Genomic DNA, 24076 nt, shown 5'->3' with positions numbered 1-24076 from the left:
GATTGATAGAGTAACAATAAACATGTTATTCAGTGCCACAACACCCTTGGGTGAAGATGGGCTTTACAAATACAAACGTTAGTCCAGCACAGCCAGATTGCCCTGTTGTCCAGTCTGACTGTGCCAGGAAGGGAATAACAGCTGTCATCAAAGAAGGAGATTAAGAAACGAGTTCTGGTCAGGTGGTCTCAGGCCTGCATGCTCTGTCCTGCCCCTCTCCATCTTCCCAGTAGGTTCCAGTGTGCTCCCACCTTTACGTCTTCTTCATGCAGATGGAAGCCCTCTCAAGGTGACAGGATGTCGTGGTGATCGAGTTGCCGTCGATATAGGCACAATCCTCTCGACTAACTAACTGGAATCTGAAAGACAAGGGAGACACTTCCTGAGAAGAGGGCCACCAGAGAGGAGATCAAAGAAACACAAACAAGAAGAAAATGCCAAGACCCCTCTTTCTGTAAGAATTACCGTCCAATCTCTTTGGTTAATTTGGATTATAAGATCTTTGCAAAGATTTTAGCCCTCCGTATTGATCCTATTTTACCCTCTCTTAGTGGACCGGAGCAATCTGGCTTTGTTAAAGGCCGGTTGTCTTCAGATAACTCTAGGGTTTTCTTTAATATTCTGAGTAAAGCCTTTTCCCTTAACTATCCCATTGCAGGAATAAAGCCATGAAAGCACGCGCACAAATGTTCCTTTTTCAAAACTCTGGCAGTGTGTTGTGTAAATAAAACCATGCTATTCAACAGTGCCTTGAAAACCCAGACATTATTGAAACACACAAGATGTCTTTGCATTATATAAAATTGGCATAAAGCGGTACAAATAAAAGTATGCAATGTATTATGGTAGCGCTTTAACCAGTAAGCACCCCATAGCCCGTTTCAAAGGCAAGTCTTCTAAAGACACTCATCCCAGCACAATTAAAGAAAAGTAAGGGTTGAAACAGAAAGATTCGTTATGGAGTTTATTGTTGTGAATGCTGATGGCTACTCGCTGTGGCTTTCGCCAACTGGTAATTTAATACTCATTGTTGACTACAAAGAATTATTTGATTTTCTCTTTCTCATAATGAGTACATTTGGCCATTCTTACTTAAAGTATTGTCCTAAAGAAGCCCCAAGCGCACTAAGTGACTTTGTAGGCTCAAAACACATTGACATTTGAGGGCGTGGCTAAGGCGCCGGGGAAGATGGACACGGGTCTGGAGAGCTCCGTTACGACGTGATGTAACGGAAGCCCCTCCAACCACTTCATCGTTTATTTGGGACTTCACAGCCGCATTTCCTGCAGCGTATGTACTCCAAATAAAATTCATGTTGGCTACGAAGTAGCTACGATATAACACTATGGACAAACTCTAAAATTAGTATCACAAATAATAACAACCCAAGTCTTTAATTAGATATAATAACAACACCAGTAACCTATTGACTACTCTCTCTCTTTTCTTTTCTTATTCTTGGTTCTGCTTCAAATTTATGAAGACTCTTCTCTTATGCACAAATAAATTATAGGTTAAAATGTATAGGTCTATTATCAGGTTCTGTAGGACTGTTTAAGTTCATTATTTATCAGATACGATGTTAAATCATAGCGGTGCATCATGTCAAATTATTAGATATCTGGCAAGAGTTTGGATTATAATTACGATCATGATGCATTAAACTAACTGTATTATGTAAATATATGGATAGCATGTCTAAATATTATCTGTTCAACTTTAGAAAAATGCTGATATTGTCCTGATGAAGACACGTTGTACATGTCGAAATGCGTAGACGAAGATCAGCTTCTTTCTTCAAAGTCTGGGAAGAAACAATGTTTTCAGACTCCCTGAAATTCTGTGTATCAATCTGAATGAAATGTCCCCCCCTTTTTTAAATACTTTTTATCATAAGAAAAATGTATTAATGCATTTCTTAGCAAATTAAATTAAATAATTTTTTTGCTATCATAGATTGTTGTGTTTTCCTGTTTATATTATTCTTTGCCAGATATTATATTTTGCCTGGGTTTTTTAGGTCTCGGCTAGCCGCGCGAAGCGCGTCTCCGCCGAGCCCCTTTTGTCGGCATGTGTGCTTCCCAGGAGACAGTCCTGGCCGCACGCATCGCCTTGGAGGCGATTTGAAAGTGACACGCGAGCGAGCACTGCGGCCAGGCGCTGTCTCCTGGGAAGCACACACGCATGCGCATACACACACAAGCGGCCACATACATGCAGAGAGATTCCCCCCCCACACACATACACACGCGTACGCACACAGACACACGAGTGCTGCCCCCCCACACCCCCCTCGCACACAGACACACACGTGGGCGCCCCGCCCATAACGCCTCAGCTAGAGACGCCTTCACGGGCCGGACAGAGCCCCACCGGAGGAGAGCCGCCAGATTGCCCCAGGAGCCCCGCCTACGCCCGGACAACAGACAGCACCCCGACGGCCCGCAGAGCCCCTCGGAGGCCCCGCTCCAGCGCCGCATCTCTTCAACGCTGCCACGAGCCAGACCAACCTCCGGGCCTCTGCTGAGCCCTGCCGGTCCACAGCTGTTCCCCGCATTGTCCGCGGCATCCCGGACCCAGGTACTGTTTAGTGTGTGCTCGAGGGCGCCGTCACGGACTCGAAGGTCCGCCCCTCATGAGATCTGTTTGCTGACTGTTAACCCCTTGCAGGGCACACACGGAGCTCAACACTTCGCCTCAGCAGGAAAAATGAACAGCACATTTTAGGAAGCATTTTTTAAAGTCTTGGTGTGGAGACTGCTAGCCATTCACGGATTTTAAATTCTGCTCTTCCTTATTCAGATCCTCTGTTCGTATTCAGAATTTAAAGGCTGCTAAACCAGTATTTGTATTTCAAGGGCAGCATATTTTTCCATAAAGATTTAAATAGACTCATTCGGACGACAGTCGCGGAAAACGCAAAGGTCCTTTTAAAGTGTAACATTTATTTAAACTTTCCAACGCAAAGCTGTACAGGCAGAGCTGAAAACAAGAGCCGTGGGGGAGAGGAGCCCGTTTTTGGCACGTGTGCACAGGAGACATCGTTACAGCCCAATCTGTCCCTTATCGGTGGACAGCTGTGTCCATCCTACGCAGCACGTGAACACAGCGCGCGGTTCATACTCTTCAGTACACAACCACTCACAGGCAGTACTTTAGGTGGGCCGGTACTGAGTACCGATGCTTTTTATGTTGAGAAGGAGAGTACCTGCACTTCTCACGGGGATCGTAATACTTTTAATTAGAGAGTACCGGCACTTTTTCAATTTCAAGCACTGCTCACAGCTCCATTTATGCACCTGTCCCACAGGTGACACAGCGACATTAGCTGCGTCGTTTTTCAGGCTGTGTTCACTCACGTAGGTCACTCTTGGGAGACTTGCCCTTCGAGTATTCATCTGGGCAAATAAACTACTCTTCATACAGCGCTGTCCGCCCCGCGAAGTGGCTGGGACGCACAAGCAAAATGCAACAGAAATGGCCATATAACACACTCCTTTCACTTATACATACAGCACACACACACACTCCTATCACTTACACACACTCACAGTCCACACACACACACACGCATACACTCTCCTATCATTTAGACATACAGCACACACACATTCACACAAAATAACCCACCCATTATGTTTTGGGAAACTGAAGGCAGTGCATTAAGCTGCAAGTGTGGCTTTGAAAAAAAGATGGCTGCTTGTCGATGGGAGGTACTAAGCCTTGTGGACTTGAACCTTTAGTAACACCAATACAGACTTAGCTAAAAATGTAATGCAACCCATTGTCATATACAATGCCAATAACTCAAACTTTAATGCTGCGAGACCTATTGCATTGCAAATGCTTGTTACTCTTGTTACAAAGTGTATGTACTCCGGCACCACTGGAAGTCCTTTTGGCGGCGTGAGGTGAGACGCGCCTCGAGAATTCATCTTTCTCGGCGTCAGCGGACTTCACCTCAGGCGCGTCTGCCATTTTGTCGCATTTCTCCGCATTTTGCTGTTTCTACCGCTGCCAGATCCGGGACCCTCCTTGTGAACAATATTTCCTCACAGCTTTGGATTTTTCCTTCTACTTCTGGATGTCGTCCTTCAACAACAAGTGGGGTACCTTTGCAGCAATAAAATGTAACGAATTTAGTGGATGTACTTTAAGCTGTGGCCACCATTTTAAAATGAAAAGGACAATTCTTCCCAAGTCTCCAGTCAATATGTTACTTTTTACTAAAAAATTACATATTTAATCGGCTAACCTCTTCTTAACACAATTATAGGGTCTTTCAGTATTGGCCTATTTAACTCTATTGTTTGCCTTCAATGAGGTTATAGCTGCACAGCAGTCTTGGTTATGATATTCCTAACCTAAGGTTTTGTTTTACCGCACTTTTGAGATGAGTCTCCTTTCCTAGCTTATAGATGATTTTTCTTCGTATCCTCAGGCAAAAAACTATATAATGTGACTTTACTCATATTTCTCTTTGAGAGTTTCTCTTCCGCTTTGTTTTTTTACAAAACTGTGCAATGTGAGTTTCTCATACCATTGAAATAGTTGTGAATCACCTTTTTTCACAAGTCTGGACCTTGCTGCATTTTATTTTTACTCTTTGATTTCTTGATGGCAATGTCGCGTCACAGCCAGAACTCTTCTCAGCCAGTTAATTCTTCCACACCTTCTTTGGAGGATGCTAACCCTTTCAGTGTTCTGCAAGAGAATTTAGAGGACACAACTAATGACTCATCTTCCACTAAATGTTCCTCTCCTCATACACCTCGCTCAAATAATAAAAATGTCTCTAAGTTGCCTTCGGAGTCTGCTTCTACAGGGAAGCGAGTGAAAACTAATCCACAATCACCTCCCAACGCGGCTTCCTCTATCTCCATGGAACTTATACTAGAAGAAATTCGTTCACTCTAACCTTACATGGAGGAAATCCGCTCACTTAAGCCTTACATGGCTGATACTAACGCTCGCCTCCAAAGTCTTGAAGACAACTGGTCTCATATGGAGCAAAAAGTAGATCATCTCGAGAAAACCATCTCTTCCGTTCAAATTTATTCTAATCAGGTTCCGACTTTGCACAGAGAAATTCAAAGCCTCAAGAGTCAAGTGGAGAATGTGAAAAATCGAAAAACAGACGCAACAATCTTCGTATTTACGGCCTTATGGAGGGTCTTGAGGATTCGAACCCCATCTCCTTTTTTCAAACCTTCCTCCCTCAGCTTCTTGGTTTTTCCAGTTCCCCAGTTTTAAACATCCAAAGAGCTCATCGTCTGGGTCCTCCTACTCGAGTTTCTACTTCGTCGTCTTCTACAACAAAGCCTAGAGGTGTTGTTTTATATTTTCTGGAGTATACTGATCTTCTCAAGGTTCTCCAAGCAGCCAAAAAGAAAGGGAAAATCATTTGGAATGGCTCCAATCTTTTCTTTGCTCAGGACTATGCCAAGAATACTGCAGACCATCGTAAGAAGTTTTTGGATATGAGACCTGCTCTTCACTCTTTGAACGCTCGATATGGCTTATTCCATCCATGCCTATTTAAAGTGACTTACAATAATAAGACAACTAATTCTGAAGATCCGGCTTTGCTCCAGCAACTTCTTGACTCTTGTGCAAGTGAATCGATGGAAGTTCCTCATCCATGATCTGCTATCTATGATCATTATGCATAGTTCTGCTATGTGTTGAGTTGTTGTTCCGTTATGTTTTTCTCTTTGTGTATTTCCCACCTTTCGTATTTTGTAAAATGTTTTGGCTTCTGTGCCCTGTAGCTTTTATATCCTGTTTTATATTTTGATTTAATTGTGACTTTAATTTGTTAACATTATTTTTCTTTTGGCTCTTTGTAGATGGGGGCTGTGTGGTCCCTTGCCTTGTACTTACTTCATGTTTCATTTGGAGGTTGTTACCTGTGCACGCGTCCTTGTGATCTCTCCAGTTCGGCATGTTCACTTCCTCATGTTTTATTTTTTTAAATTTATTTATTTATTTATTGAAGTTTTGTATAGCGCTAGCTGGACCCGGTGGGTATCAGAGCGCTTCACAGCAAATGGAGAAATGCAAGAAAGACAATAAGCATAGAAAACAAGAATCGGACATGATAGGAGGAGAATAGAGACTGTACACCAACATCTAGAGCGCAATAAGAGACGGAGTTCAGGGGCGAATCAGTTAGTTTTGAGTTCCGCAAAAGGATATCTGATTTCTGCTGTTGGGCGATGGGGTTCTCGCTAAGCACCGGAGCGTTCAAGGAAGAGGGCTTTGAGTAGCGCTTTGAATAGTGGGAAGGAGGCGGTCGTTCTGATATGTGGGGGATGGAGTTCCAAATCCTGGGCGCGTTCCCCGCAAAGGATTTATTTGAGGTCTTGCGTTTCTGTGATTTCAGCGGGATGAGTAGGAGTGTTTCGGAGCTTCTGAGGTTCCTGGATTGACCAGCCATTTTGAGTTTTGAGGCCAGGTATTCTGGTTTGCCTGTATGCAGGGCTTTATGTGTTAGGCAGGCTGTGCGGAAGTTGGCTCGTTGGTCAATCGGGAGCCATTTCAGTTCTTTGAGTGCCGGCGAGATGTGGTCAAATTTCTTTGTTCCTGTGATCATTCTTGCGGCTGCGTTGAGGGTGGAGTTGAGGGGTCCCAGGTGTGACTTGGGTGTTCCAGTCAGTACAGCAATGCCATAGTCAATTCTAGAGAGCACAAGTGCCTGGGTGGTATGTTTCAGATCTTTGGGTGGGAGGAAGGGTTTAATTTTGTAGAGAAGTTTCAGGTTCATGAACGCGCTTTTGGCGGTTTTAGAGATGTGCTTCTTCATGTCCAGTTTGGGGTCGAGAGTGATTCCTAGGGATTTTGCTGAGTCCGTTGGAGTAAGAGACACATTGAGGGCATTTAAGGCTTTGAGCCATTCCACTATTTGTGGGTTTTCATCTTTGTTCGAGATTAGGAGAACTTCCGTTTTCTCTTCGTTCAGTTTGAGGTGGTTGGCTGAGAGCCAGAGTTGAACCTCCATGAGTGAAGCATTAAGTCTGTGAATGTCAGCGATCGAAGAAGTTTCCAAGTAGAGTTGAGTGTCGTCAGCGTAAAGGTGGAAGGGGATGTTGGAGTTCCTTAGGAGTGAGGTGAGGGGTTCCATGTAGATGTTGAAGAGTTGCGGGGAGAGTACTGATCCTTGAGGAACACCTCTGTTGATGGGGAGGGGGTCTGACTCGAAGCTGTTGATCTTTATTCTTTGAGCAGTTGTTAAGAAAGGAGGAGAACCATTTTAGGACTGTGTTTTCGATGCCCGCTCTTTCTCGAAGGACATTAAGTAGGAGGGTGTGATCAACTGTGTCGAACGCAGCCGAGAGGTCAAGGAGAATGAGAAGGCTACATTTGTTGGAGTCGAGTGACATGTGCAAATCATCAAGGACATTTAGGATAGCGGTTTCCGTACTGCAGCCCTTTCTGAACCCTGATTGGAGTGGATCCAGTAGGTTAGAATTCTCTAAATGTTGGTTTAATTGTGAGAGCACACATCGTTCCAAAACTTTGGCTAGGAACGGAAGATTCGAGACCGGTCTGAAGTTGTTCATGTCTGTGAGATCAAGGCCGGGTTTTTTGAGCAGAGGTGTGACTTGCCCTAGTTTAAGGCAGTCAGGGATGTGGCCCCCGCTTAAGGAGCTGTTGATGATCTTGCCCCAGATTGGGGCTAAGGTGAGCTTCACATCCTTGGTCAGTCTCGAAGGAAGTTGATCGAGGGAGTGAGAAGAGGGTTTCGCTGCGTCGATCAGATTGCTTATCATTTCAACCTCAACCGGCTGGAAGGAAGACCAGCGGAAAGATGGGGTTACTGAGGGGAAGTGGATGATTGCAGGACTCGGGTTGAAGGAGCGATCGATTTTGGTGATTTTTTCGTTGAAGAAGCTTGCGAAGTTGTCGCATTTGGTTTTGGAGGCAGCTAAGTTGGCTGCCTTGGGAATGGAGGTTTGGTTTCTAATGATGTCGAAGAGTTCTTTGGGGCGGTTTATGGCATTGTCTAAAGTAGAACTGAAGAAGGAGGTCTTTTTGCTTTTGATGTGAGTATAGTAAATTTTGCGAGCTGCCTTGAGTTGGTCCCGATGAAGTGCGGAGGGGTTGTTTCTCCAGGTTCTTTCCAAGGATCTAAGGTGTCTTCTTTCCTCATTAATGTCAGTAGAGAACCATGATCTGGAGGGGATGCTTCTGGGGTTTTTTTAGTTTCAGAGGTGCCAGCTGATCTAGGACGCGCTCTAGGTTGGAATGGTAGAGCGAGGAGAGTTCCGACTTAGAGAGGGGCTCCGACGTGTTCGGGAGGAGAGTGCTGAGTCCTTCCTCAAGCTTGTCTCGGGGAACTCTGGAGGAGTTCCTGATCCACTTAGGGGGGGCTTCAGTGGGTGGGAGGGATAGGGCCGGCTGGATGATATGAAATAGAATGATGTGGTGGTCAGACCAGTCCACCGGGATGATGTGATCAATCGAGACTGCATTTTTGTTCGCAATGATGGCATCCAGGGTCGCTTCTCTGTAGTGTGTTTCTTCTGAGCAATGTTGGACCAAATCGTTGTCTTGCAGAAGGGAGTTGAGAGATTGAATCAGCGGGTTATTGTGGTCATTCCATCTTAGGTTGAGGTCGCCCATAATTAAATTGTCATCGCCATTAAGTGCGGATTGGGTGATCAGATCCGACAACTGAGCTTTAAATTTGTTGGAATTGCCTGGGGGATGGTAGAGGAGATGGCACTGACGAGAGCTATGACCGTGAGATTTGATGTTGACCGACAGACATTCAAAGGAACTGTGCAGGTAGGAGGGAGCTTCAGAGACGGAGAGGTCGCTTTTTTAGATGATCGCTATGCCACCACCTTTGTGTATGGGCCTGTCTTTGCGGATAATTGAGAAGCCGGGTGGTACCAGCATATCCAAAATGGGGTAGGATAGGGTGTTTAGCCACGTTTCCGTTATGAAGGCTACATCCAGGTCGTGCTAGAGGATGGATTCAGCTATTTCCATTGCATGTTTGACAGCGGACCGGCTGTTGATAAGCATGCAGTTCAAGGGGGGGGTCTTCTTTTGCTTTCAAATTGTCAGGATTGGCTCTGGGAATGGGGGACAGAAATAGAGGGGGTGTAGCAGTTCTATGGGTGGGTAGGTCCCTACCTACTCCGGTGATGACTTGGATCGAGGAGGGGAGGGTCGAATTCAGGGGTGGGGCCGGGGTAGGTAGGTTCGGGGGGAGTTCGTATGATGCGACGAGTCCGCTCACTTCTAGAGGGGAGAGGGAGGTTAAGTTTCTGCTGGGAATGACTGTTCGCGACTTCGTCGGGACTTTTGTGAGATGAGGCAGGGAACAGGGGTGAGAATGAGCCTGGTAGGTACGGGGATGGTTAATCCTAGGGGAAGGCGGAGGGATGTGGAGTGGGGCGGAGGGGGAGGGGGGTAGCTGGAGATTCCCTAGGGCAGACAGGGTTTCCTTCAGTCCGAGGATCAGGGTGGTGATCTGTGCTTCAACAAGGTCAAGGCGGTGCGTTAGCTCGAGTGGGGGGGAGAGGAGGGGAGGATCAGTGGAGCTGGGCCCTGCGTGTGAGGGTCTTATGGGCGAGTTTCCCCTGGGGGGGATAAAAGGAAGGGAGGAGGCTGGATCAGGATTAGGGTTCGGTTGTGAGAGGGCTGTTAAGAGCGGGGAGTTATGGTCCCTTCGGGGGAGGGGGATAACTTCAGTGAAGGGGAGGTGGCTCCAACACCCCCAATCTCAATGTTTTTATGTGGTATGTCTTTTCTTTGTCTCTCTTTATTGTTTATTGTCTCTCTTTATTGTAATGTGTTAGTATTAACTTACATTTCTGATCTCTGTTTCTTTACCCTTTCAGGTTTCCTTTCCCGGTTTCTCCCTTTCCTTTTTTATTCTCTTTCTATTTCTACATTACCAATTACCCTGTTACTCTTTATGCCTTCTTTCATTCTCATATTTTCTTATCTTTTTCTGATCTTCTTTCCCCTTTTTATCTTATTTTTTTTTCCTGGAAAATAACTGTTTGCATCTTTTTACAGTTTGCTCATTTATTGCTCATCTTATACTTCATAGTCATTTTTTACTTGCTCTTATTAGAATTGTGCATGTTTTTGTTTATAATGACATCCTGACTTATTTTGCTACCTGTTTTCTATTTACTCCTGTTTATGCTTTTATCGATATATATCATTTGAGTATTTTTCATAATAACTGTGCATGTTTATTTTAACTGTTCTCATTTTGGGTTTTAACTTGGAACGTTAAAGGAGTTAATGATCCTATAAAAAGACAACGGGTGTTAACTCATCTAGCCAGATTACATACTGATATTGCTTTTATTCAGGAAACTCACTTATCAGATGCTGAAGCGGCCAAATTGAAAAGAGGCTGGGTGGGTCATGTCTTCTCTTCTCCCGCCTTAGGAAGGAAAAATGGCCGGTCTATACTATGTCATAAAAAGCATAGATTTTCAATACTCCATCAAGAGACAGATCTTGAGGGTCGTTGGATAATTGTCAAGCTACTTATTAATCAAATTCCCTTAGTATTGTTCAATGTTTATGACCCTGTTAATGTTGATAATATGTTTTTGAATCTAATTTCAGATAAACTGGTATGTTTGATGAGGACTATATTATATTTAGAGGCGACTTTAATCAGGTCTTTGACCCTATTCTAGATAGACATTCTTCCGTTAAATGCTCTAATACCAAGATGCACTCACAATTCACTTCTGCAATCCGTCGCAGTGCTCTGACTGACATTTGGAGGCTTTGTAATCTAACTCTTCAGGAGTATACATTCTATTCCCCTCCTCACAACTCACAATCTAGAATAGATTATTTTTTCTTTAGTAAATCTCTCTCCCAACTTGTCTCACGCTCTGAGATTGGCTCCATCTTAATTTCAGATCATGCCCCAGTTTTTGTAGAGGGGAGAAGCAATTATCGTTTTGATCCCCAAGCCAGGGAAGGCCCCGACAGTGTGTGGGTCCTACCGCCCAATCTCGCTTCTGAATAGTGATTACAAAATCGTTACTAGTATTATGGCAGCGAGATTGGGGGGGGGGGGGTCGTTGGTACAATTATTCACCAGGACCAGAAGGGGTTCATCAAGGGGCGTCAATTATCGGATTTAACACATGACCTGGTGGGCACGATAGATATCGCCTCAGCTTTCTCACTTCCTTTGGCTACCCTAACATTAGATGCGACAAAGGCCTTTGATAGGGTCAATTGGCCCTATCTGGCTGAGGTACCAGAATCGATTCCTGATCACGTAGTATTGATAATCGATATGTTAGGATTAGCATGGTGTCACTAAACTCACACTGTAGACATGCATAATTAGTATTTACGGTATTTTCTTTCCACTTAGCTTCATGCCACGTTACGCTATATAAATACCATATTATGGCCCTCTTTAATATCGTACATGCACAGGCCTTATTCTCCCTTAGCTCTAAAGGCCCTGCTCCTGGGAAAGAAACCAACTGTTGCAGAAACTGCTGTTTCAGCTCGGTAGGCCCGGCAAGGTCGTAGTTAGCCGAGGAAGGGCCGATACGCACATTCCAGGAGGGGCGCAGGGTGGTTTGTCTCTGAGAAGACAGAAGGGAGTCACCCGTCTGACCTTGCTGCCTGAGCGAAATCAGGAGCTCTTTGTGTGCCTTATATGGGCTTTCCTATTACTGTACTAGCTTGTACCAATTTGTATTTTTCCATGTTAGGCCATGCCGGTGCCAACGCAATTGTATATATGTGATGTGCTGATAATGTGCCAGCAGTCTTCTTGGCGGACCTTTTGGGTCAGGTCGCAAGGAGCTCCTCTGGCAGAGTTTGTGTTTGTCTAATAAACGCTTGAACCTTCTACACTGCCGACCGACTGCTTATTTGTAATAATAAGGGACTTGGTAATGTAATGATTATTGTTGGGAGGGGATCATATTTTTCGGTACTTCAGTTGGCGACTCCGCCGGGACTCCGCGTTGGGGTCGTCCCTGTGTACCCACAGGGGACATCGAAAGGGGTCCTCTTGATCGGGAGAGTTGCAGACCAGACGCATAAGAAATTGGGGTTTTGCTCTGCCCTCCCGATCCGGAGGGCTTCAGCTGCTAGTAACCCCACGCCGGAGTCCTTCGGGTGCAACCCGAGAACCTGCAGCGCTGATACTGGGCAAACGTCGGCAGTGAAGAACGTTCCGGCAGACCTGCGTGCACCAGGTGAGTGTTGTGTCTCGTTATATGTTGAATTGCATATGTAGATTTAAATAACGGGATCTAAGCATTTGGTGGCCCATGGTCACGGAGAAACTCTGACTTTGCATTAGTTGTCACAGAGAAGATTTGGTCGGAGGTTCGACGGGGGCAGTGTGGAACTGCACGTGCGAACGCTCTGGGTACACTAAAGATAAGGATTATACGCCTAGGGGAACTGCGGTTCCTGCTCGGCCGGACTGTTCTCGGGAAAGCCGATGGTTGAGATTGGGTAGCACCCGGACAAATCTGGAGCGGCGCTGAAACGCGGGCTTAGCCAGAACAGTTCGGGAGGTGAACCATGAATGCTGTCGGATGGCCTGTAGACCGGTCTGTGGTTTAAAACCTGTGTAACCATCTTTAGGCAGTCTGAGGACGAGACTGTTGTTGGTCGTGTTTTTGCAGCCTTTTGAATAAATTAGCAGAAGAGTTCTCCACGAGTGGGAGCCGACGGGCTCCACTTTTTCGATTGCAATTGCAGGAACTTATGTGTCACGTTTTACGTTTGTCTGATGTATAAGGAAAATACGGATGTAAGGATGATGGGTGTCATGGCCATGAGAATGAAAGCGTAAGGATAACGTGATATTTAATTTTGTTGAAATTGTACTAACGGAGAAATTCCTTTTCAGCCAGAAACTAGATAATACAATATGCCGTGCCTTAGCAAATTGTGTTTTGGTTGTGTCCATAGTGAGGAAGGGAGGTTAGACGAGAGTCAGCCGAACCCCCCAGAGGGGACACCTAGCCACTTTATGTACTGTAAGCACGGGATTGGCCCCCTCATCTTTAACTCTCTGTGGCATAAATACACTAAGGACAATATAGAATTACAGTGGCCAAAAACAGGGTCTTTCGATGAACAAAAACTGGCATATTTACAAGAACGTCTTTTTATTAAACGCAGCCGGCAGTCGATGTTCGACACCCTTAACAAATGGCAGAAAGAAGCTAAGAGACGACGCATTCGATCTGAAAAATTAATGAAGATAGAGCAGGGACAGACTATTACCCAGAAGGCTATTGCATATGACAAAAATAAGGTAGAACAAAATATTGAGATTGCAGACAGGCGGTTTAAACTGCAGGTAGATCAATGTTATGTAGCCAGAGAAGGGGCGGAAGATGAGATTGAGGAATTGTTAAATGCAAGGCCTCCCCCACCATATGCCCCGGAGCGTATATACCCTGCAATACCTGTCCAGCCAGAAGTTAGGCCACGGGCATCTGCGCCCGAGGAACGGGGCTCCGTTATCAATGAACAAAATAACGATGTTTCCTCACCTCAAGGTGGGGCCTTGGCTACGCTTGTCCCCGAGTCTACACAACTGACCACTTCCCCTCAGACGCACTTGAGTCTCCCTATGCCGGAGATATCCTCCCCCCGAGCTTGTATTACACCCAGAGGGTTTGACCCGACCCCGAGGGGAGCTGTAGGGGGCCTAGATGGCAAGCGTTTGTTCACTAGAGCATCCGTAGAATATGGCGAAAAGGAAGCATTAGGAGATCAGGCTGTCAAGTGGGTGCGGAATGAAGTATATACCCTGATTGACATATGGAGTACTGTGAAGGATTTAGAGCCAGTCATGCAACAACATGTGCTATACGAAATGTCCAATTCGCTCATTGGGTATTGGGAAATAAGCTTTAGGGACGGGACAGCCCCCCAGATCTTGTATACTATCAGAGATTGGGCCCATAAATTTAGCCTAACACCGGAAGAAGTATTTAAGAATGTAGACACTTTGGTACAATATCGCGACAGATTATTCTTGAAAAGTCCACAGTGGACTACGCAATACCCTATGCGAGAAGTACACCCAATTTATCATCCCGAAATCCCTGAGCAACGAGATGGTAACCAGGCGATCATACGACAAGGGGTGGCGGCTCGGTTCCAGGAACAGTGGGTTTATACCCCATGGAAAAGAAGTGAAGTACTGGCGTTGAAATCTCAGCTGCCAGATCCCCGAAAGAATCCTACTGCGTACTACAAAGAATTGACCGAAGCAGCTGCATCCGCTGTAATGACTTTAGCCGATGTTGAATTGTTCTTCGGACTGCTAGTACCGGTTGATATATGGCGACAGGTGCACGATTCTAATCATGCTGAATTTGGTGGCACGTGGGAAGAGTTAAGGGGCTGGGACCAGGATCGCAAACCGGGGGACAAACCCAGAGTGGAAATAACTTCTCTTCCAGCGAAAATAATAACTTTCATGCATACTCTGATCCCACCCCGAAAAGTCGATTGGGATAAACTGTCCGCCTGTAGACAAAAGAAGGACGAAAGTGTGTCCGACTTCTTTACCAGGTTCGAAGAAGTTTTTATTGATTTTAGTGGACAAGATTTGGCCACAGAAGGGGGCACAAGGTTGTTCGTTAACAGGTTCGTTACGAACCTGGCTCCGGAAATTTCAGCACGACTAGAGGCGGCAGAGAGTACCTGGACTACTTCTTCCCCGTCTGTAATACTCAGCATGGCCCAGTACTACGAGCATAGAGAAAATGAAAATAAGGATAAGGTGGATAAGAAGGTTAAGGATCTGAAGACCCGAGTACTGTTACAGCAAGTGGTTCGAGGGCAAGGAGGAGTTAGAGGTGGTCGGGGCCCAATGACGAGAGGGGCGGGGACAGGAAGGGGTTCAGGAGGAGCCCCGTCAATAGGCATCAACCAATGTTCCTATTGTAAAGAGGAGGGACACTGGAAGGCTCAGTGTCCATACTTGGCCGCCCAGAACGCAGCAAATCGCGGACGAGGTAGAGGACGAGGGGGCCCCGACCGAGGTGATATGCATAGAGACGAGTACAGAGACGTTCAACAAGACAGGTCAGAAAGGAACCACTTCGATAACACCCAACGCAGACAATACTATCATGGTGACTATGCCGAAGGGAATGATGATGAATATGCCCCAGCATAGGACAGCCAGGGACAGAGGGGGGGCCATGTGTCAATTCCGGTCAATCAGAGGGGACCCTACATCAGAGGGGAAGTGTTGGGGACATCTGAAAACTTTCTAATTGACACGGGAGCAATGAACAGTTCCGTTGCTCGATCATTGGTTCCAGGGGCAGCTCTGTCCGGGCAAAACAATGTTTCGGTGGGTTTTTCCGGAGTCCCCGTTGTAAGCCCCATCTCTAAACCTATCCCCTTTACGATTGGTCCAGCCACTATGGACACTCCTTTCTTATTGACATCGAATTGTGGGGAGAACCTGTTGGGATTGGATATGCTGAAAAGATTGAATGCTACTATACATTGTTCTGCGGATGGGGTCTATTTAACTATACGTCCCTCTGTAACACCTGTTAAACAATGTTTTACGAAAAATGAACGACTCCCACCGGAGTTCGATGGTGTCCCAACCTCCCTTTGGGCGACAGGGGACGCAGATGTGGGTGAACTGGACATACCCCCAGTTCACATCACGTTGAAGCAAGGCGCTAAACTACCACGCATCCCACAGTACAAAATAGCACCGGCGGGGGAACGGGCTTTATTGCACATCATCCAGGAACTAATTGACAAAGGGGTTGTGGAGGAGACAAACGCCAATATTTGCAATAGCCCGATCCTCCCGATTTTGAAGAGGAACCATGACCAAGGGGAGGTGGGTGCTGCCTATCGTTTTGTGATTGATTTGCGAGCCGTTAACAAAATTGTGGTACCACAGTATCCTGTGGTGACCGATATCACTACCATTCTCACCATGATCCCTCCGACTGCACAGTACTTTTCGGTCATTGACCTGAAAAACGCTTTCTTCAGCATTCCTATCCACCCTGATAGCAGACAGATCTTCGGATTTTCAATATCCGGACGCAGCTTCCGCTTCTGTCGCGCTCCTCAAGGCTACACTGAAAGTCCGAGCATATACAGCCAGGCTCTGAAGGCTCTGTTGGATGACTTAGAATTGCCGGATGGCAATGTCCTCTTGCAATATGTAGATGACTTACTCATTGCATCTGACACAGAGGATGGATGTAAAAAAGCTACGGTTAAATTGTTGCACCATTTGGCTGTCAAGGGGAACAAGGTATCCTTATCTAAATTTCAGTATTGTCGAAAGGAGGTGACCTACTTAGGTCATCTCTTATCGAAGGAGGGTAGACGACTAACACCTGAACGTATTGCTACCATTTCTAACATGTCTGTACCTTGCACGCAGCGTGAAGTCCGCGCTTTTCTTGGCATCACATCTTACTGTCACCAATGGATACCTAATTTTTCACTTCTGGCTAAACCTTTGTTGCATTTGACTACCAAAGATGTGCATGAACCCCTACCCTGGACGGATGAATGTCAGCTCTCTTTTGACTCTCTAAAAACTGCTTTATGCTCTGCCCCTGTTCTGGGTACTCCAGATTATCGTAAACCTGTTGTACTATATGTACACGAGGTCGACGGTTGTTCATTATCTGTTTTAACGCAGGCCTTTGGAGGTAAGCAAAGACCGTGCGCCTATTTGTCAGCAACATTGGATAATGTTGCAAGAGCACTTCCTAGCTGTCTGAGGGCTACGGCTGCAGTAGCGGTGGCCATCCGGCAGTCAGAAGGACTCGTTTTAAATTCCAATTTGACTGTAATGGTGCCGCATGCAGTAGACACCTTGCTAAATAAAACAAAAACGCAGCATCTTACGAGTGCACGCCTTACTGGGTATGAGCTGACCTTATTTGCACCACATATTACGATTACTCGATGCGCAACATTGAACCCAGCCACATTGTTACCACTCCATACGAGTGAACAGGACACTAATTTACATGATTGCATATATCGCACAGAGGAAGAGACCAAGGGTAGAATTGACCTCACAGACACACCCTTAGATCAGCCCCAGGGAGAGCTATATGTGGATGGTTCCTGTTTCAAACTAACAGATGGCACAACGACAGCTGCATATGCCATCACGACTCTGAAAACAGTTGTTGAAACACTCAGACTACCCCACCGATCAGCCCAAGCTGCTGAACTTATGGCCTTGTTACGAGCCTGTGAGCTGAGTGAGGGACTAGAGGTCAACATTTACACGGACAGCCAATACGCCTTTGGCGTAGCCCATAGTTTTGGGCGGCTGTGGAAAGAAAGGGGTTTTCTTACTTCACACGGCCAGAGAATACAGAATGGGCAGCTAGTTTTGAGGTTGTTGGATGCTCTCACTCTCCCCAAGAAAGTGGCTATTATCAAATGCAGTGCTCACAAAGTAATTATGGATGAGGTAGGAGAAGGCAATGCTTTTGCAGACCAGGTGGCCAAGCAGACAGCACAGTCGCTGATGTCACCCATGTATGTTCATTCCTCTACTAGATGGGTGGGGGGAGACTGTGAATTATTTGATAATACTATGGAAAGTGTCAGAATACTACAGAAGGAAGCCACCTCAGCGGAACTAGAGAAATGGGAACAAGAGATAGGGAGATTGGATGAAAATAATTGTTGGATCGATTTGACTGAAAAACAAAGATGGCTACTGCCCAATGCATTAGTACAGGCTGTGGTAACAATGGCGCACGGACCAGCACACATAGGAGCAAAAGGTATCTGTGGGATCTTAGATCCAGTTTGGAATAATCCGAATATCCAACGGACGGCTGTCCGTTTGGTCCAATATTGTATGGTCTGCTTGCAGCATAACCCAGGAAAAGGAGAAACTGTTTTAGCCGGGAATTTCGCACCACCTGCATTGCCTTTTGAAGTGCTCCAAATGGATTATATTCATATGGACCGCGTCAATAATCTCAAATATGTACTGGTTGTAGTTTGTGCATTTAGCAAATGGGTTGAGGCATACCCTACTAAGGAGAATACAGCATTGGCAACTGCTAAAGCTCTCCTGAAAGAGTTTGTGCCTCGCTTCGGATTGCCTCGCTTGATCTGGTCGGACAACGGGCAACATTTCCATGGGGCCCTTGTGCGGCATATCTGCGAGGGCTTACACATACAACAAAAGTTCCATGCTGCCCGACACCCCCAATCAGCAGGGCTCGTGGAAAAATACAATGGCATTCTAAAATTGAAAATGGCAAAAATAAAGGAGAGCACGGGGTTGAACTGGCCTGACACTTTACCTCTAGCCCTTATGTCTTTACGTGTCACCCCGCACTCACGTTCGGGTCTCTCTCCATATGAGATACTGTTTGGGAGACCTGCTAACGTGTGGGGGGTACCTCGACCTCGTTCTTTTGCAGATATTGAATATCCTATGTTGATTGATTACCTGTATGCTTTGACTAAAGACCTTCGTTCTATTCATCAGCAGGTAGCCTCTGTACTGCAGCCACTGCCAGAGGGCCCCGGTCATCGTTTACAGCCCGGCCAGTGGGTCCTGGTCAAAAGGTTTGAGCGAGACACCAGCTTGGCTCCTAGATGGTCTGAGCCACGGCAGATTCTGTTGGCCACCCGGACGGCGGTTAAAGTGGATGGCAGGAAGCATTGGATACATGTTTCGCATCTGAAACGACTGCCACTTCCACTTCCCGGTGAGCGGTCACGTCCAGGGGAAATTCTAACACAGGAAACTGAAAGAGCTGCTGCATTTGTGCCCTTTTCTGATGCCTGCGAGATTGAGCAGAGGCTACGGGAAGGATCGGCGAGATCAGATGATTTGGTCTCCACTGAAGTTGCAAGTGAGCGTGCAGTAGTGTTGAATTCTGTTTTAAGTACCCCAGACGACCAAACGTCACCAGTACGGAAAACCCCGGGTGTGCTTTTCTCTGACCCTGAAGTGTTGGGTCGTGAGCGATATAATCTTCGGCCCAGAAGGCCGACACACGGCGCCTCAGACCACATTGTCAGGAGATAGGGAAGGACTTCATTGCATAAGATAGGGTTTGCTAGACTACCGGTCTGAGCGCTGAGCGAGACACTGGACTGAACTCGTTGAGAGCTGGAACTTTTCAATCATTGTGCTCTGTTCAGAAAGAAGATTTTGCTCAAATGGATATGGCTTCTATCTTGGAATAGGGATACGAGTCTGCCTGTGAGACTCTGACGGACGCAGGAACGAAGAAACCCTCTGGCAGGTCGGACTGCTAGGCCTATCTCTGGACTTTTAGCTAGCAATGTACCCTTTTGGTCGTGTAATCCTAGAAGAAGAGTTTCCTATTGCGCCTAGACGCATACCTTTCTATGAGCCAATGTTTTCCACATGGACCACGAAGGTCAAAATAGCTTTTGTTGTAACTATAACTGTTATAGTAGTTGTGTTCATGAGTCTGTTTGTATACCTAGAACATAAATACCCCTTACAAAAGTTTTTGCCCACAACTGCCGCACCTCCCGAGCATTTCCTGTTTACCCTAGCGCCCCACAAAGAAAGACATCGCCAAAAATATGCTAAAAATGTATTCATAGAAATGTTGCATCAGACGCACAATGTTACTAACGCCACGGATTGTTGGGTTTGTGGACTCCTGCCTACTGTGGTACGCAATCATGATCTATTTCTCTCCCGTCCTCTGTCTTATCTAGGTAGTTGTGAAGCATGGTACAAACTGTTTCTGGCGATATACCGGCATGGGAGTGAGCATTTCAGGGATCTAGATGTCAATGAGCACAATATTATTCTTGATTATGTTCGAACGCACTATGCTTATAATAGAACAGGACATGGGGATAAGGTGATAATTGACCCACAAGGATGTATACAGCTGTATTTAACAGTAATGAACAAAACTTGGTTGAAAGATGAACTGTACGATTTTAAAGACTTCAATGCCACTCAATACTTTCAGATTTTCGGTACTTCATGGCCGCAGTGCTAAAGAAGTTTGATTTCTGCGAGGGCTTCTGTTGAGTCATCTCTCTATTGTATAGCGTTCCATCAGCTAGGCTGTTAATTAACGGTATCCTGACAGAATCCTTCAAGATCACGAGGGGCACGCGACAGGACTGCCCGCTTTCTCCCCTCCTCTTTAATTTGTATATCGAGCCATTCGCTCAGGTTCTGCGAAATGAGGAAAATATCCCTTCTTTCAAATTTGAGGAGTGGGAGAGGCGGGTAGCACTATACGCCGATGATATTCTGATCTTAACTTCTGACCCGGAAAAATCATTCCCTATAGTTATCAAGAGGGCGGAGGAGTTTGGGCACATTTCATGATACGAAATTAATGCCAGTAAAACAGAGGTTATGGCTTGGAATATCCCCAGCTTACAACTGGGCATGAACATCTCTAACTCCATGCGATACCTCGGAATACAAATCACTCAAGATGTGGGAAACATTGCACAACATAACCTAGATCGTCTATATAATGAGTGCAAGAAGCAATTAAAATCATGGGCACATCTGCCGCTCTCCATTTTTGGTAGGGTGAGCCTGATAAAGATGACCATTTTACCCAAGTTTACTTTTATTTTTAATACTATCCCCCTGGCTTGTGACGTAAAAATCTTAGAGAAATGCCAACGAGAGATAAATTCCTTCATCTGGAACTATAAATCAACTAGACTGGCCTGGAAGAAGCTGAGGAGGAGGAGGGAAAAGGGAGGGTTAGCTCTACCGGATTTGCAGTACTATGCATGGGCTTTTCAGTTGTCACATGTGAGAATGTTATTAAAAACACCATCTAGTCTACTGTCAGGGACAATGTTTAAGGCCATGTTGGTCGGATCGGGCCTGCCGACTGACGGTTTCCTTTTTAAATTCGGTGACCAGAAGTTTAAAAAAAAAATTAAGTTATAAATTCTTCAATCCCTGGCAAGAGCCTGGTCACAGATAAGAAGGAGACTAGGGTTGCCCTACTTCTCAAACTTCGCTCCGGTATGGAATTCCCCAGGGCTACCACTTTGTCTAAAGGACAGCCTGTCAACCCCTATGAGAGAAGCTGGAATAACAAGATGGGGAGAGCTGTTGATGGAAGGGTCTGTGAGGGCATGGGGGAAGCTACGTGAGCAAGTTGGTCCTGGACTCTCCAGGTTTAAGTTTTTGCAGTTGGACAGTTGGGCCAGGGCCCTGTGTCGGAACGGGGCATCACTGGGGAAAGCCAGCGAATTGGAAGAGCAGCTAGTAGAGCGACGTGGGGGGGTAAAGAGGTAGATTTGTGGTATTGGAAGTTGTTGGATGAGGAAGATGGGGAATTTGTTCTGCCTGATGGGTTGTGGGGGGAAGAGTTGGGCCATCAGTGCGAGGAGGTATGGTTAAAGTCCTTTACTCTCCTTTATAAAATTCTGAAACCGGCCTGGCTGAGACGCAGCCATTTGTTTACTGTTCACCGGGCTTACCTCTCGCCCCTGAGACTTTCTAAATTCCTCCCTGATAAGAAATGCAACAAATGCAATCTCATCGAAGCATCAGACACACATATGTTTAAGGACTGCCCTGTCATCGGCCGGTTCTGGGAAGAGGTGAAGTCAACCTTGGACTCGATCCTAAAAATATCACTATCCATCACGCTCCCACTAATCATATTTGGCTTGGACGCTGCTGTCACCGGCCTTGCTAGATCTTTTTTGTTTTATGCAAATCTTTTGGCCAGGTGGCAAATCTGTAAAGTTTCGGTAGAAAAAACGGCCCCATCACACGCAGGCTGGCTGATGTCCCTATATGAGACATTGAAGACGGACTTGGTCAGATCATGTAACAAATGTAACGTGGAGTATTGGGACTTGTTGGTCCAGTGGAGATAGAGTTCGTTTTTTTTTTTCTTTTTTCCCTGGTCCTATGATTATGCCTGCAATACTCCATGAACTGGGTCTTCTCCATTACATTTATGGTCCTACAGGTAGAAATATACCTTGATGCAGTTATTATAAGCCCACTCCCTCTTTTCTCCCCCTCTGGTTACTTTCTATCAGGTCTCTTCTGCCACCAATGCAATAAAATTGTGTCTTGGCGTAGGAGACAAGTGAAATCTAGACACGCAAGGTGGTTGGCGTTCCTGTATGGAGGGCAAGGCAAATGAGGACAAAAAAAAAAAAAGACTTTGACTTGCTACCTTTCACCCCTCATGCTGGTAGATGGTGTTTTAATAATTCATTATTGTCAGATCCCACCTTCACGGGCGAATTCAAATTTTTTGCTTCCGAATTCTTCTCTATTAATTCTACTCCTGACGTATCTCCTGTTCTAGTTTGGGATTCTGTTAAAGCTGCGGCTAGAGGTTTCATTATAAATGTTGTCTCTCAGATAAAGAAATACTTTGAAAAGAAAAATACCCAGTTGTTAGCCAAAATTAAGGATCTCGAATATTCTTATTATCGCTCGAACTCTGAAGTTTCCTTAAAAAATGTCATTGAGGCAAAAATATCCTCAACAAATCTTCTACAGAAGCTGCTTCCTCATATCTTTTGAGAAGCAGTGCCCGCTATTATGGAGGTCAGAACAAAATGGGTAAATTACTTGCCAACTATTTGAAGGTCCGTAGAGAAAGACCTAAAATTGAATCCATTCGTAATGATGCCGGGGACTGCTTTTTTAAAGATGATGACATTCTTAATGAGTATGTTTCTTTTTATAAAACTTTACACCAGAACAACGACCTTCCTCTGATTCAATTTCTTCCTTTTTCCATCCAATCTTCCCCCCTCTAACCCACGACACAGATTTTAATAATAATAATAATAATATTAATCCACATTTGTAAAGCGCACAATCACCCGTAAGGGTCTCTAGGCGCTGGGGGCCGTCGGGAAGATTAAGCAAGCTATTGCCCAGAGTCACATGGTGCTGGGCTAACCTGCCGCCGGAGCCGGGGATCGAACCCTGATCCCCAGATTCCAGCGTCAGTCGCCCTGGCCGCGGCGCCACACCTCTCCCCTACATCATTGGAATCGGACATCACCGTATCTGAAATAAAAAATGCTGTTTCAAAACTCAAAAGGGGTAAAGCACCTGGCCCGGATGGTTTTACTATTGAATTTCATGCTTATTTTGCTTCTTTATTACTCCCCCATCTGTCATCGCTTTATCAGTCCTTTTTACAAGATAAATATTCTTCGGGTTGTTTTCAAGAGGCCGTGATTTGTTTAATTCCCAAGGAGAATAAAGACCCCTCTTTCTGTAAGAATTACCGTCCAATCTCTTTGGTTAATTTGGAATATAAGATCTTTGCAAAGATTTTAGCCCTCCCTATTGATCTTATTTTACCCTCTCTTATTGGACCGGAGCAATCTGGCTTTGTTAAAGGCCGGTTGTCTTCAGATAACTCTAGGGTTTTCTTTAATATTCTGAGTAAAGCCTCTTCCCTTAACTATCCCATTGCTGCTATCGCTTTAGATGCTGAAAAAGCATTTGATAGAATAGGATGGGATTTTATGTTCCAAGCTCTTAAATGGATGGGATTCCCAGCTAAGTTCATTTCTCTCATTTCATTATTATATTCCGGACTGAAGGCCTCTATTTTTGTTAATGGAAAATCATCTGAGTACTTCTCTCTTTTTAGAGGTGTCCGACAAGGTTGTCCTCTATCCCGCCTTTTATTTATCATTGCTTTAGAGCCTTTTTTTAACAAAAACCCGAATAGATGATGGTATTTCTGGTTTTAAATTAGATCCTCTACATGTTAAAATGTTTGTCTATGCAGATGACATTCTTCTTTACTGTTCCAATCCTACTACTTCTCTTCCGCTTTTCTCTCTCTAGTTGATACTTTCTCTAAACTCTCTGGATATCGTCTTAATTCAGATAAGTGTGAAGTTCTTCCTTTAAATTTTCTTTGTCTCAAACAGGATTTTGTCTCTACTGGTTTCGCTTGGAAAACTTCTAAAATTAAATATTTAGGCCTATGGTTCTCTCCCACCATTTCAGAGACTTTAAAGGGAAATTTCGATACTCTTATCAAAACTTTGTCTACATCAATTGATCGTTGGCATCCACTT

The 24076-nt window shown here is 45.3% G+C and overlaps 1 protein-coding gene across 1 annotated transcript in view; it reads right to left on the bottom strand.

The window, feature by feature from the left end:
• Window positions 1-228: 228 nt before the first annotated feature.
• The window catches only part of LOC144767856 (uncharacterized), an 84260-nt gene continuing 60412 nt past the window's right edge, over window positions 229-24076 (bottom strand). The window contains exon 4 of the mRNA XM_078651218.1: window positions 229-359. Within this exon, the coding sequence (XP_078507344.1) occupies window positions 345-359 (15 nt within the window). The 3' untranslated portion in view covers window positions 229-344. The remainder of the gene's footprint in view (window positions 360-24076) is intronic.

This window comes from Lissotriton helveticus, chromosome 7 (assembly GCF_964261635.1).
Source record: "Lissotriton helveticus chromosome 7, aLisHel1.1, whole genome shotgun sequence".
Taxonomy (NCBI): domain Eukaryota; kingdom Metazoa; phylum Chordata; class Amphibia; order Caudata; family Salamandridae; genus Lissotriton; species Lissotriton helveticus.
Note: the sequence above shows the minus strand (reverse complement) of the source record. Positions and strands in the feature narration are given on the sequence as shown.